Source organism: Danio rerio, chromosome 16 (assembly GCF_052040795.2).
Source record: "Danio rerio strain M-AB ecotype USA chromosome 16, GRCz13ab, whole genome shotgun sequence".
NCBI lineage: Eukaryota > Metazoa > Chordata > Actinopteri > Cypriniformes > Danionidae > Danio > Danio rerio.
This window is the reverse complement of record NC_141036.1, coordinates 59,221,545-59,235,400: the sequence shown is the minus strand read 5'-3', so window position 1 is coordinate 59,235,400 and position 13,856 is coordinate 59,221,545. Positions and strand designations below refer to the sequence as shown.

General features: G+C 40.8%; 1 protein-coding gene and 1 long non-coding RNA gene across 6 annotated transcripts; one reads left to right on the top strand and one right to left on the bottom strand.

The window, feature by feature from the left end:
* Window positions 1-323: 323 nt before the first annotated feature.
* gpatch3 (G patch domain containing 3) lies at window positions 324-11,431 on the bottom strand. Of its 5 annotated transcripts, none has more exons than XM_087286287.1 (8): window positions 11,031-11,431; window positions 9,841-10,252; window positions 9,207-9,725; window positions 8,806-8,983; window positions 5,295-5,354; window positions 5,072-5,178; window positions 1,526-1,653; window positions 324-651 (listed from the first exon to the last, which is right to left on the bottom strand). In XM_087286287.1, exons 3-8 carry the CDS (start codon window positions 9,663-9,665, stop codon window positions 471-473), a joined length of 1,113 nt encoding a protein of 370 aa, XP_087142413.1. In that variant the 5' UTR covers window positions 9,666-9,725; window positions 9,841-10,252; window positions 11,031-11,431; the 3' UTR covers window positions 324-470.
* LOC108179658 (uncharacterized) lies at window positions 11,006-13,311 on the top strand. Its single transcript, XR_015512292.1, has 2 exons — window positions 11,006-12,141; window positions 12,266-13,311. It is a non-coding gene; the product is annotated as an uncharacterized LOC108179658 (long non-coding RNA).
* The last annotated feature ends 545 nt before the right edge of the window (window positions 13,312-13,856 follow it).

The window sequence follows — 13,856 nt, the reverse complement described above, 5'->3', positions numbered from 1 at the left end:
ATATTTTTTTTTAAGATTTATTTTTGGCCTTTTTTAGATAGGACAGTATTGAGACAGGAAGCGAGAGAGAGGGGGTAGGGTAGGGAAATGTCCTCAAGCCGGGATTCGAACTCCCTGTAGTATCCCTGACGTGCTGTTGCACCATATGTTGGCGCGCTAACCACTAGGCTATTGCACCGACATTTATCCTTGTATTTAGTATAAATACTAAAATATCATAAATAATCATATTAAATGAGTTCCTTCTTCACAGAACTGCAAACTCCTTGAATATCACACATATTTGCACATAATAGCAGCTGAGGATTAAACAGACAGAAGTGTGTGTTGTAGCACTGAACACTTTTAATATCAAAATAAGATCTGGAGGATTATTTACAGCTCTGCATAAAATCATGTTGTATGATATTTTATTTTTTGGAATAGCACCATCAGACGATGCAGTGGTGATGAATAGCTGACAGCACTGGTCATCTGTTTGGGTTGTTATTCATCCGCCGCTGTCTGTACTTCATGCTGGTGTTGGGTTGCCGCCGCAGCAGGTCGTCGCCTTGATCGATATCTCGAGGTTCATCATAAACTGTTGAAATATGAAAGTCTTTTCTGGGTTTTTTAGCAGGAAGGAACGAGTTGAGCTTCTCTCCATGATACCTGCAAATACACAAGACATCAAAATACAGTGGAGTAGAAAACCAGTATCATATTGACCAACACACCTATTATGCAGAAATCACCTTTATAAGGGGTTTAACCCCAGTTGTGTGTCAGCAGTGTGTGAATATCTCCAGCCTCTAATGGTAAACATTGACTGATTGTGTGTTTTATAATCAGACTTGATGAATGAAACACTTTGATTGACATTCTCTCTTTGTACGTGTCATCAGAGGGGGAAAGCCCCGCCCACTAGTGCCCATCTCTCCCTCATTAGCATAAACAGCAGCCCTGAGTGAGAAGCAGCCATCTGTCCATTAGCCATTAGAGTGTTTGAGCTGCTGAAGATAATGTCAGCATAGACTAAGAGGATTATAGATGTGGAGTTTTAGATGAAGCGCAGATGAACAGCGACAGGAGCAACACAGACTGACAGAAGCATGAAGCACACACTGACCGACAACATGCAGACCTGACCAGCACTAACAAACACTGCTGTTTTACATCTGTCCCTATGGTGACGCACAGGCGTTTGTAGGCCTTTGTGCTAAAAAAAGTGTTTGTAACTTTTTGTAGTGAATAAATATTGAGTTATTTTCATCATGTCTTTTTCTTGTTTGTGTGTATTTATTTATTCATATATATATATATATATATATATATATATATATATATATATATATATATATATATATATATATATATATATATATATATATTTGCATGTAGTGTTTTGTTGATGATGTCGCCAACGACAATGTCGACTCTACTTTAATAACATAGAAGTCCAAACTTCCCAAAATCTAAAGTCGTTCAGCCCCTAGTGTGTGTGTTTGTGTGTATGTGTGTGTGTGTGTGTGTAGCTCACACTCACCCGAAGCCTCTCTTACAGTGTGGATGCTGTCCTTCATTCTCCAGCGCCTCCGCCATTCCCATCTGACTGTTCCCCAAACCTTCTCCATCCCTCCAGCCCTGTTTCTCCATCAGTCTCCTGCCCACACCCTACACAGAGAGAGGCCACAATCAGCAGCATGATAGAGAAAGTTACTTCAGAAAAGTAAATACCAATTACATGATCCATCAATAGAATTGTATTTAAACTACATTAATGATTACCATCAAAAATGTATTTGATTAAGTTCAAGCATTAACTCTACATTATAAGACATTAGTAAGCAGTCTATAAAAACTGCTACAAATGCTCTGTTCTTTACTTAAAAGCGCATACATAATGTTTTTAATAATTGTATTTTCATACTTTGTTAATGAACAATTTTTCACTATTCAATTAAGTATTGGCTTATTTACAAACCAGTTGTATTTAAAGGTGCAGTATGTAAGGCTGACACCCAGTGGTTGAACTAGCTTTTGCACTCCTGTTTCAAAACACGTTAACTTAAAAGATTTAACTTATTTTTAAAGCATTTAAAGCACACTTTGAAAAAAAAAATACTAATACACTGAAGCAGTACTAAAATCTACATTCAAGGGTATTTTTAGTGTATAACTTCTACAAACTTATAATGCACATGATTTGGATAACACCTCTCCAATCCAGTTCTAGGAATTTGAGTCCTTTTTAATACACACACTTATTAAGGATTCCCACTTGTCTTTCTCGTGATGAAGAGAAGGCAAAATCCTAGTGTGTATGGGCCCATAATGCACATTGGTTAATCCGGCCCTGCGAACCACTACTGTGTGTCTAACCTAAGAAGCAGCCTTGCACACATATTGTACTTAAAGGGCCATGAAACCCCTCGTTTCAGCAGGTGTTTTCACACCTCCACTTTGGAAAAAGTCAGAAAAGTGGGCGTGTCCAGCTCTGTTTAGGGGGGAGTGTCGGAGGAACTAAAGTGGGATGGTGTGGGAGTGTCTATTTGGGCACGCGCGAGTTTCAGAGTCAAAACACACACACATGAGAAAGTGATGGTGTTTAACCTACATGGACATCTGTAGTCGAATTATTTGCCAAATTATTAAATGGTGGACTTTAACTGCAGTTTGGCTCTTTCATTCAGGGAATTCATTCATGTCCCTCGCGACAAACGCGATATTTGATTCGAGGAGCTGCTCTAAGCGTGTATTTTTCATGCAATGTTTGATACCGCACGGTGAATGAGAGAAAAAAAAACTCAGCATTTCCCAGAAACTTAGATGCACACGGCAGGTAGCGTCAGAAAGCCGCGTGTGTTATTCCGGTCACTAAATGCGGTGCTATGTTTGCACTTAGTGCAATAGTTAACTTAATTCGATACGAACAAACTGAATAAACAAAGAGCACTGGTCGCTCACTTACCAAATCTGTAGAGACAGGACAATCACCAGCAACTAGAGCCACGTCTTTATTAAGAGGAGACTACAAGCGAATCCAGATCTCAGCGTTTGCAGATGAGAACAGCTCTCAGGTAAACAATAATCCTCCTTAGACACGTAAGTTATTGTTGTCGAGCGTCGCGTACACTGTTAATCCACACGTGACTCCAGCTGAGCTCTCACAGAGAGAAAATGAAAACGAAACTTAACGGCAGCAAACTATAAAAGCAACACTTCACGCTTGTTTTGCCAACACAACGTGGCGTCTCTGTGGAGTAAACACGGTAACGCTAATGAATATTAATGAAGTTGCACAATAGAGCACGCTGATTGGTTTGAACCAAGTTTTACTCATGCATTAATGCAGCACACTGTAAGACGTAATAAGACTCACTCTGGCACAGACGTCCAGTCTGCACGCTGGAATACACGCTATTATGTCATGACCGTGACGCAGCTTCAAAAATTCGTTTCAAACAGGAAGTACGAATTTGCTTGAAATAACGCAAAAACAACCAATTTACACTTTTTAGTGAAATATAGGTGTCCTAATAGTGTTTTTAGCAGTGTGGGACACATATACCACTGTCAACAGCTCAACACATGTGTTCTGGTGTTTCGTGACCCTTTAAGTCTGCTGTCTTGTTGGCTGTTGTATTTGAGTTTGAGGATGGGTAGATGGTTGTGGTAGATGATAGTGTTCATGTGTTCTCTGAATCCATGTTTCAAAAAATGTATGACTGAGTTTTTATTATACAATATTTATCCTGTTGATTTTGAATCTTGCACCTAACAAATATCCTCATTTAGAAAAAAACTGAAACTAATACTGAAACTAATAAAAACTAAACTAAAAGTAAGACATTTTAAAAATATAGAAACTACTAAAAACTAAGAAATCTGCCTCTAAAACTAATTAAAATGAACTGAATTTGAAAACAAAAAGTCAAAACTAAATAGAAATCCAAAATTATTATAACCTTGGCCAGCGGCCAACTTCCTTTCAAAATATTAGTATTGTTTACATCTAAAAAGACCCTAAACTTCCGAACACATTATAGATTTGATTGCTTCGGCGACTAGTCTGAAATGATAGCGGTGCATTCACTGGATGTTTATCGACAAATTAACAAGTTGTGGACTAAATATTTCAGTGAATTGGATTGGCTGGACCCTTTGCAGTGTAATTTCACCCTGTTTGTTGAAATGTTATGGATCTGTGGACAGACAGGAGCGGCAGGAGGCATACAATGCGAGTTTTTTTCAGTTTTGTTATTGCTTCTGTTGTGATCGGCAGTTTGACAAAGACACTAACTGTGTCTGCTATGTTCATTGTGTCTTAAATTGGTTGGAATAGTTTTAATCACAAGAATCGCAGTTTTCAAAAGATATATGACATGTTTAGTCTTTTTGTAGGAAGCCGTTATATTTAGCAATGTTCCCCTCGAAGTTTCGCTTTAAAAAACGCGATGTACCGCAGCACAACGGGTTAATAACCTCGTGTGGAACTCTGAATCTGCATCTCATTTCAGAGTCTGCTACTGTCCACCAGAGGTCGCATTTTGGTCACGGACGCACACTTTGAGTCTTCATGACTGATTGAATGAATGAAATGTACAGTTTTCCACCAAGGTAAGCCGGGGTGCTGAAATATAATTGGCTAAACTGGCAGTGGGCGGGTTAGCACGTAACACACACGTTCAAAGCAGAGTATCTGACTTCAGCATTGTTTTTCAGATAATCAAGAATGTTCACTGACCATGATTCTGAATATCTGCACACATATGATGCTGTTTTATGCTTTAGACATGTTAAAAACTGACATACAGCAGCTTTAAGAGTAGTTGGTACTTTTTATTCAGAATGAGTAAATGATTAATAAACTATTCAAATCAGCATTAATATATCGTATTATTCAGGCATTTAGCAATCGCTATTCTATATGTCAATAAATGCTATATGAACACAGCTACATGCAGTTGTGTGACCTGATCTAAAGTGAGGACTATTCATGCTCAATAATCACTTAATCTCACTAATGTTTTTTCATAATCGTTGGAAGCAAAAATATACATTAAAATTCGATTCATTGCACTGAACTGACCTTAGTAAACCTCTCAAAGCTGCCTATGTGTGTGTTCGTCAGGCCGTCCCGCAGCCTCTGTTCAGAACGCATGCGCACATAAGCTCTGGAGTCCATATCACCACCGTCTGAAGAAGAACAAATAAATAAATCACATACTAATGTCCTGTACACACACTGACACACACACACAAACACAAACACAAACACAAACACAAACACAAACACACACACACCAGTTTACCTTTGTCATAATAGACGCTCATATCCACGTCCCAGTCATCTGCCGTCTGCTCGTCAAAATCTAGAAGAATCAAAGACAAAAATACCCTAAACAATGCATCAATCAGCATTATATTACACTAATAACAAAAAGCTAGATCATCATTTTAATGAAGGAAAAACATGGATTTGGAATACTCTTTAACGTAATTGTGAAAAAAGTAAACATTAAAATAATTAATCAATCACATTTAGACTTATTTAATTGTTAAAAACATGAATATTTACATAATTTACGTTTTAATTGGAACAAAATGCTATATATCAGGGGTGTCCAAACTTGGTCCTGGAGGGCCGCTATCCTGCTGAGTTTACCTTCAATTTCCTTCAACACCCCTGCCAGGAAGTTTCTAGTAAACCAAGTAAAGCTGCGGTCACACTTCTGTCGTACGTCGCTGCGAAAATGACGGGATTAAACAAGATTTTTAGACATGACAGAGAGGTCATGTTTTGATCTTCGAATGGTCTTATGCAGTCACGTGATGCGATTTCGCAGGTCAGAGTTCACTAAGCTTGAACTTTGCAACGTAGCGAACTGTACGCGAAACTTGACGCATGACCTTTCGTTTCCAGTCTAATGCATTTATGTGCGTATAAATGGATGAGTAGTGCAAACGGAGTGACATGTGCTCTTTTAGGTTTATTAAAGGGTCATGAAACACCAGAACACATGTGTTGAGCTGTTGACAGTGGTATATGTGTCCCACACTGCTAAAAACACTATTAGGACACCGATATTTCACTAAAAAGTGTAAATTGGTTGTTTTTGCTTTATTTCAAGTAAATTCGTACTTCCGGTTTGAAACGAATTTTTGAAGCTGCGTCACGGTCATGACATAATAGCGTGTATTCCAGCGTGCAGACTGGACGTCTGTGCCAGAGTGAGTCTTATTACATCTTACAGTGTGCTGCATTAATGCATGAGTAAAGCTTGGTTCAAACCAATCAGCGCGCTCTATTGTGCAACTTTATTAATATTCATTACTGTCACAGTGTTTAGACGGCAGAGACGCCTCGTTGTGTTGGCAAAACAAGTGTGAAGTGTTGCTTTTATAGTTTGCTGCAGTTCAGTTTTGTTTTCATTTTCTCTCTGTGAGAGCTCAGCTGGAGTCACGTGTGGATTAACAGTGTACGCGACGCTCGACAACAATAACTTACGTGTCTAAGGAGGATTATTGTTTACCTGAGAGCTGTTCTCATCTGCAAACGCTGAGATCCGGATTCGCTTGTAGTCTCCTCTTAATAAAGACGTGGCTCTAGTTGCTGGTGATTGTCCTGTCTCTACAGATTTGGTAAGTGAGCGACCAGTGCTCTTTGTTTATTCAGTTTGTTCGTATCGAACTAAGTTAACTATTGCACTGAGTGTAAACATGTTAGCACCACAACCAAACATTTAGTGACCGGAATAACACACGCGGCTTTCTGACGCTACCTGCCGTGTGCATCTAAGTTTTCGGGAAATGCGGAGGGTTGTTTTTCTCTCATTCGCCGTGCGGTATCAAACATTGCATGAAAAATACACGCTTAGAGCAGATCCTCGAATCAAATATCTCGTTTGTCGCGAGGGGCATAAATGAATTCCCTGAATGAAAGAGCCAAACTGCAGTTAAAGTCCAACATTTAATTATTTGGCAAATAATTCGACTACAGATGTCCATGTAAACAACAGTCACTGTCTCCCCTGTGTGTGTGTTTTGACTCTGAAACTCAGCGCGTGGTCAAATAGACACTCCCACACCCTCCCACTTTAGATCCTCCGACACTCCCCCCTAAACAGAGCTGGACACGCCCACTTTTCTGACTTTTTCCAAAGTAGAGGTGTGAAAACACCCTGCTGAAACGAGGGGCTTTCGTGGCTCTTGAAAGACCACTTGTGCTGCTGCGTTCTGAAGTACATTAGCACTAACACAGACTACATTTACATGGACATCAGTAATCAAACTATTAACCGTGATCTAAACAAGGCGATAATATGAATAAATTGTTTATAAGAGTTGCTTTTAGAATGTTTCAGTTGTACATGTTATAGAACATTGATCAATTAACGTCATTTCGTCAACACGCTATCTTAATTTTCAGGGCATTTTCATGTTCACTTGGCCGGCCCTGGCCCGGTTGGAAGAGGTGTGCCTGAGCGCGGATCACTTGGGCTTTAGCGCGGTACGCTTGTGTGTGAGTGCAAAACTCGCCAAAGCCCGAAACTGAAAGCGAGACGTGACTTTTAAGGGACTGTTTCATATGGATTTATTAATCATTCTTACTGTTCAGTAAACGCAAACTGCCGTAGATTATTAAAGACGAGAACTCCTCACAGCAGGACAGCTGCACCTTCAGCAGACCTCCTCATTCCTGCAGCACGAGAGCTTTATGACTGTTTATGAGCGCCAAAAGTGGCGGATCTGTTCGGTGAAATATCTGACTGCGTGTCACCGCATCCCTAAGGACTGTTTGGCAAAATATTTGACTGCATGTCACTGCATAACAAACCACTGAAAGGATATAACTAGAGAAATCTCCACTGTGCTGCGGGGTGAGAGCATATGGCAAGTCGTTTTAGTACCTTGTTCAGACTATCCATAAATATATTTAGAGATATCTCTAATTATATTTTGACTAGTCATAATCATAATTCGACTAGTCAGATTGGAGATATCTGCAAATATATTATGACTGACTAGTCATATTCCTCCATTAAAAATGGAAAAATATTTGCAGATATCTCTAAATGAGTTTTGACTAGTCACAATTGTAATTAGAGATATCTCCAAATGAATTTTGACTCGTCAAAAATCCAATTCAAGATATCTACAACTGTAATTCGACTATTAGTAAATTAATTAAAGATATCTTCAAATATATTTGTAAATATCTCTAAATATGACGAATTAAAGATATCTCCAAATGTATTATGACTAGTAAAAACTCAGTTAGAGATATCTCCAATTACAATTGTGACTAGTTAAAACTCATTTAGAGATATCTGCAAATATTTTTAATGGAGGAATATGACTAGTCATAATATATTTGCAGATATCTCCAATCTGATTTCGTACTAGTACAATTGTAATTGCAGATATCTCTAATTGTCATTCTGAGTAGTGGAATTATAATTATGACTAGTCAAAATATAATTGGAGATATCTCTAAATACATTTATGGAGTCAGAACAAAGATTTAAATGCTAAAAAGGCTTGCCATAGAGAGCGCTTCTCACTGAACAGAGTAGCAGCGATGACGCAAGCATGCCGAGGCCCGATATGGTGTGAGTGCGGGCCGTCGGGGGAGACGGGAGGGGGGACAAGCGTGCTTTGGCCCGGTTAGAGGCAACTGTACCTAGTGTGAGTACGGCCTTAATCGTATTGGTGTCCATGTGAAGGTCTACTGAATGTGCGCCAGTAAAACAAACATCGTGAATTATGACTTCCTGCAGACTTTAACAGTGTAAGACAGAAGTATAAGTGTGTCTGCTGTACCTCCTTCCTCCTCCTCTTGCCAGAACTGAGCGTCGGTGTAAAAGACGAGTCCAGATCCTCCTTTCTCCCACTTGAGCTCGATCTCCTCCTCAAACAGACGCTCTTTGCTTCTCTCCTGAGCCGTGATGTCCTCGTGAAGAGCTTCGTGACGCTCCCACTCCTCACAGCGGTCGTCATCCTGAAACACACAAACACACTCAGTGAATTTGCTGCAAAAAGAGACCCTACACCATACTAATATACTCAGGAACAGCAAATAATAACTTGACTTCTTATTATTCGTGATCATTTGGTGTCAGAAGTGGCTTATATGTGTTATTTGACTGAGCCATAATCACTCTTGCCATATTAATTTTAAGCAATATTATTTAAAATTGTAATAAGATGCAGCTTTAACTCACATCATCAGGGCCCGACAGCTCCTCTTCACTTTCTTCTTCCTGAGACGGTTGATTGACAGGTGGAGAGGGCGTGTCTTCATATAGTGTTTGTGTGTATGTGGGCGTGTCCTGTATTTTGCGTGAGGCTGTGGGTGTGTTTAATCGTTTTGTTTGTGAGGTTGTGGGCGTGTCCTGTATTATGCATGATGTTGGGGGCGTGTCTTTTCTTTGTGATGCTGTGGGCGTGTCCTGTATTATGCATGATGTTGGGGGCGTGTCTTTTCTTTGTGATGCTGTGGGCGTGTCCTGTATTTTGCATGAGGTAGTAGACATGTCCTGTTTTTGTGAGGTTGTGGGCGTGTCCTGTACGGTTTGTGAGGTTGTGGGCGTGTCCTGTATTATGCATGATGTTGTGGGCGTGTCTTGTTTTCTTTGTGATGCTGTGGGCGTGTCCTGTATTTTGCATGAGGTAGTAGACATGTCCAGTTTTTGTGAGGTTGTGGGCGTGTCCTGTTTTCTTTGTGATGCTGTGGGCGTGTCCTGTATTTTGCATGAGGTAGAAGGCGTGTCCTGATTTGTTTGTGTTGTTGTGGGCGTGTCCTGTATTGTTAGTGATATTGTGGGCGTGTCTTGTTTTGCTTGTGATGCTGTGGGCGTTTCCTGCGTTCTGTATAAGGTTGTGGGCTTGCCCTGTTTTCTGTGTGATGTTGTAGGCGTGTCCCTTTGGGCGTGTCCTTTAATCTCAACTCCTCCAGCAGTGAACACGCTCTCCTCCGCAGGCGTCACGACTCTAGTGTTGTGGTATTGGTAGGGCACGTTGCCGTATCTGCGGTTGGAGCCGGTTTTAGGGAAGGTGAGCCCCAGTTTTCGGATGAGGCGTGGCGGCAGGCGGCAGGATTGGATGAGCTGCAGGAACACAGAGACCGGCGTTCCCACATTCCCTGACGGCATGAGCGCAGGCGGGTTCAGCTCTGGCAGGCCCCTCAGGTCATTTTCTGTGAACTGCTCTGATTGGGCCACGTGTCGTCGCAGCTCCGCCTTCGTCTTATACGGGAATAAATCACAATCTATAAAAGAAAAGAAAATACAGTATGATGATTAATATGACGCAACATGCACCTTATTACATCACAAACCTCATACATAACAAAAAATATCTAAATGAACTTATTTCCATCTTAATAATATTATTATTGTGGTTTATTTTAGTATGATAATGTCGAACTGAAACTGAATATTGAGTAGGAGGCGGCATTTTATTTATTTTGCTCTGCAAGCTTACAGTTGAAGGGGTGTGGCTAAGCAAATTTTGCCCAATCAGAGTCAACAGAAAAAAATCTGCTGTTTCAGAATGGAAGCTGATGGGCAGATTTAGATTTGATTCAGATTTTAATAATAATTTAAAATGAAATGAGAAATTATTCATGAAGATTTTTTGTTTAAATTATAAAAACAAAATAAAACATTGTTTCTGATTTTTTTTTCTTTTTTAAATAATTATTTAGTTCTGAACATTCTTTAAGTTTCATTTTAATTACAGAAATAGATAAATCTAAACTAATTAAAACAATTTAATATAATAGAATAGAGACTTATTTATAAAAATGAAAACTAAATGTTAAAATATGATAGAATGAATAATGTGATATGATAATATGAATATAATGCATATGATAGTTGAGGTTTAGGTGCCTTGCTTGAGGAAATCACCTTAGCCGTGGTATTGAGTTAGATATTTGTTTACTCTTCCCACCAACAATCCCTGCTGGTGCCAGATACAACATCGGTTGTGGTAAACATGGGTAAACATTGAGGTAAACATGGGTCTTTTATTTTGTCACTCACCGCTCTGCTCGGACACTCTGACTCTCCGGATTAAGCAGGTATTCCTCAGCCAGTTTCCTGAAGAGTCGATCCACTGATTCCCGGAGTACATCCTGATGAATCTGTCCGATTCCTGCGCTCGAACCGACACCACACAGCAGCAGGAGCTCCACTGTTTACCGTCAGCAGGAGCGGCAGGCCGGGCTTCACCCTCTCCGGCTTCACACGCTCCGCTCGTGACGCGCAGCTCCGGCCGGTGACGGTAGTGAAAGCACGCGAATCCTCCGCTCTCTATAAACTGGCTGAAATAATTCCTCAGATCCGCGGATCGGAACCGGCCGGGAATGTTGTTCACGACGAAATACGTTACCTCTTCCGGCGCCGCCATACTGGAGTCTGTGTAACCGGAAATCGTTACGCTCGAAAAGACACAGCCAGTGACTGTAAAAAATGTTTGTAGTCCTATGTGTGTGTCAGTGTTTACCAGCGACCTCTGGTGGTTAGATCGATGGAGCTTTAGATTTGTCTACTGACTCTAATCTAACTAAATAACATAATAATCGTCCAAAATCAAGAAGCCTAAAATGTATATTAGAGAAAAATATGAAATTAACAATCTAAAAAGAGCAAAAAATCTGAAAAATTTTGAAATGTTGTTTTGTTTTGCAAATTTTTTGCAATATTTTGCATGAATTTAAATGTATTCTCTTTCCATTTGTAAAGATGTTCTGCTTCTAAAATATATATTTAATACATTTATCTTTTTAATAAATCTGTTTTATTCAAATGCACTAAAATATTCACTGAGAAGTAGAGAAAAATATTTATCTTTAAAATGGGGTGCACTTATTAATGCCCAGCGTCATAAATACTATATACAGGGCTTTACATTAACACCCGCTAAATGTGGGTAGATTTCAGCTCTGGCGGGTTGGACAGCCGCTCCCACTAGACACTTGGCAGGTTGGCAATAATTTTGCATTGTAGTTTTCTTAAAGCAGAGTTCGACAATAAGCATGGCCCAAAATGTGATCTTAGAATCGAGAAACAGCACGACTGACAACAATAACTGTGTTCACGCGAGACAAAGCAGGTGAATACCGTATGAGAGGAGGATTACTCGCGCGCACAGGTGATGAGAGCCCTGTAAAAGTGTAGTATTGATGCATGCTCGTAGTCTGTATGCGATATCTATTGTATATATCTATGGCTGTGTCACCAGTGTGAGTATAATGAGTGTGTGTTTCCTCCATCAGGGGACACGTGGACGGAGACTCTGGCGTACGTGCTGTTCTGGGGCTCCGCCAGCGTGGTGACCGGCGGCGTGATCCTCTTCAACGGACGGGACTTTGTGGACGCCCCGCGGCTGGTGCAGAAGGAGAAGATGGACTGAACCTGCGTGTGTGGGAAGCAGTCGGGCCCCGCGGAGCCTTCATCCTCATCCTCACCCTGGAGCCTGTACTGATGACGATGATGATGATGATGAGGGCCCGGGGCCGAACACACGGGGTCACGCTGCTCTCCACACCAGCATCAAGCCACGCCCACTTTCCCATGATTCCATCTGCCGGTCGCACCGCTGGACGCTCAGGCTGACCGTGAGGCCCTCGGCCCCGTCCTCACGGTGCAACCAGATCCGCCATTTTGGCTCAAGCGCTGGCTGATGATGACGTGTTTGTCTTGTTTTCTAATAAACGCTGAGTGACAGTAAGGCAGCTGTTTACATGAACACCTTCAGCTAATGTTCAGAATAGCTCTGTTTAAACATTTAAGTGTTTTAAACATTAAACAGTGAAGTTGCCCCCAAAATAACTCATAGTTTGGACAAACCGCACACTTCATTTACTGGACTGACTGCTGTTGGGCCGTTTTCCTCCACTCTGGGCTGATTTTGAGTCTCAGGCTGTACTCACACTATGTACAGTTGCCTTGAACCGGGCCAAAGTAAGCTTGTCCCCCCTCCCTGCTCCCCCGACGGCCCGCACTCACATTACATTCAGACCTGAGCACGCTTACTTCATCAATGCTGCGCTGTTCAGTAGAGAAGCGCTCTCGCTCAGCACAGTGGAGATTTCTCTAGTTATATCGGTTGATATGCGGTGACACACAGTCAGATATTTCACTGAACTGATCCAACACTTTTGACGCTCATAATCAATCATAAAGCTCTCGTGCTGCAGGTATTAGGAGGTCTGCTGAAGGTGCAGCTGTGGTGCAGTGAGGGGTTCTCGTCTTTAATAATCTATGGCAGTTTGTGTTCACTGAACAGTCAGAATGATTAATAAACACATATAAAACAGCCCCTTAAAGTCACGTCTCGCTTTCAGTTTCGGGCTTTGGCGCGTTTTGCACTCACACACAAGCGTACCGCGCCAAAGCCCAAGTGAACCGCGCTCAGGCCCACCTCTTCCAACCGGGCCAGGGCCGGCCAAGTGAACTGTGCCTGAGCCCGATTCAGAGCACTCACACTTGTCAAACGATCCGGGAAACGGCCTGGGCACAGTTCAGATAGCACAGTGTGAGTACGCTCTTAATTTGGCCCCAACTTGAGTTTCAGAAAATGAAGTGTTTTTTGCTGACAAATCTTATTTTGATATATTTTGGGAAAATGTTTTGAAAATTGAGCACACTGACCCACCTTTGGTTATGTTGGGGGCTGTTTTTGCCCCATTGATTTCCAATATAATCACATTTATTGATTGTTGTTTATATATATTTATTTATATTTGTCGTTTATCTCTGTAAATTGGTAATATTAATTATATGTAATGATATTAATTTAATATTTTAATCATTTTATATTTAATATTTTAGAATATATTTAAGGAATATACACACAGTTGAGTC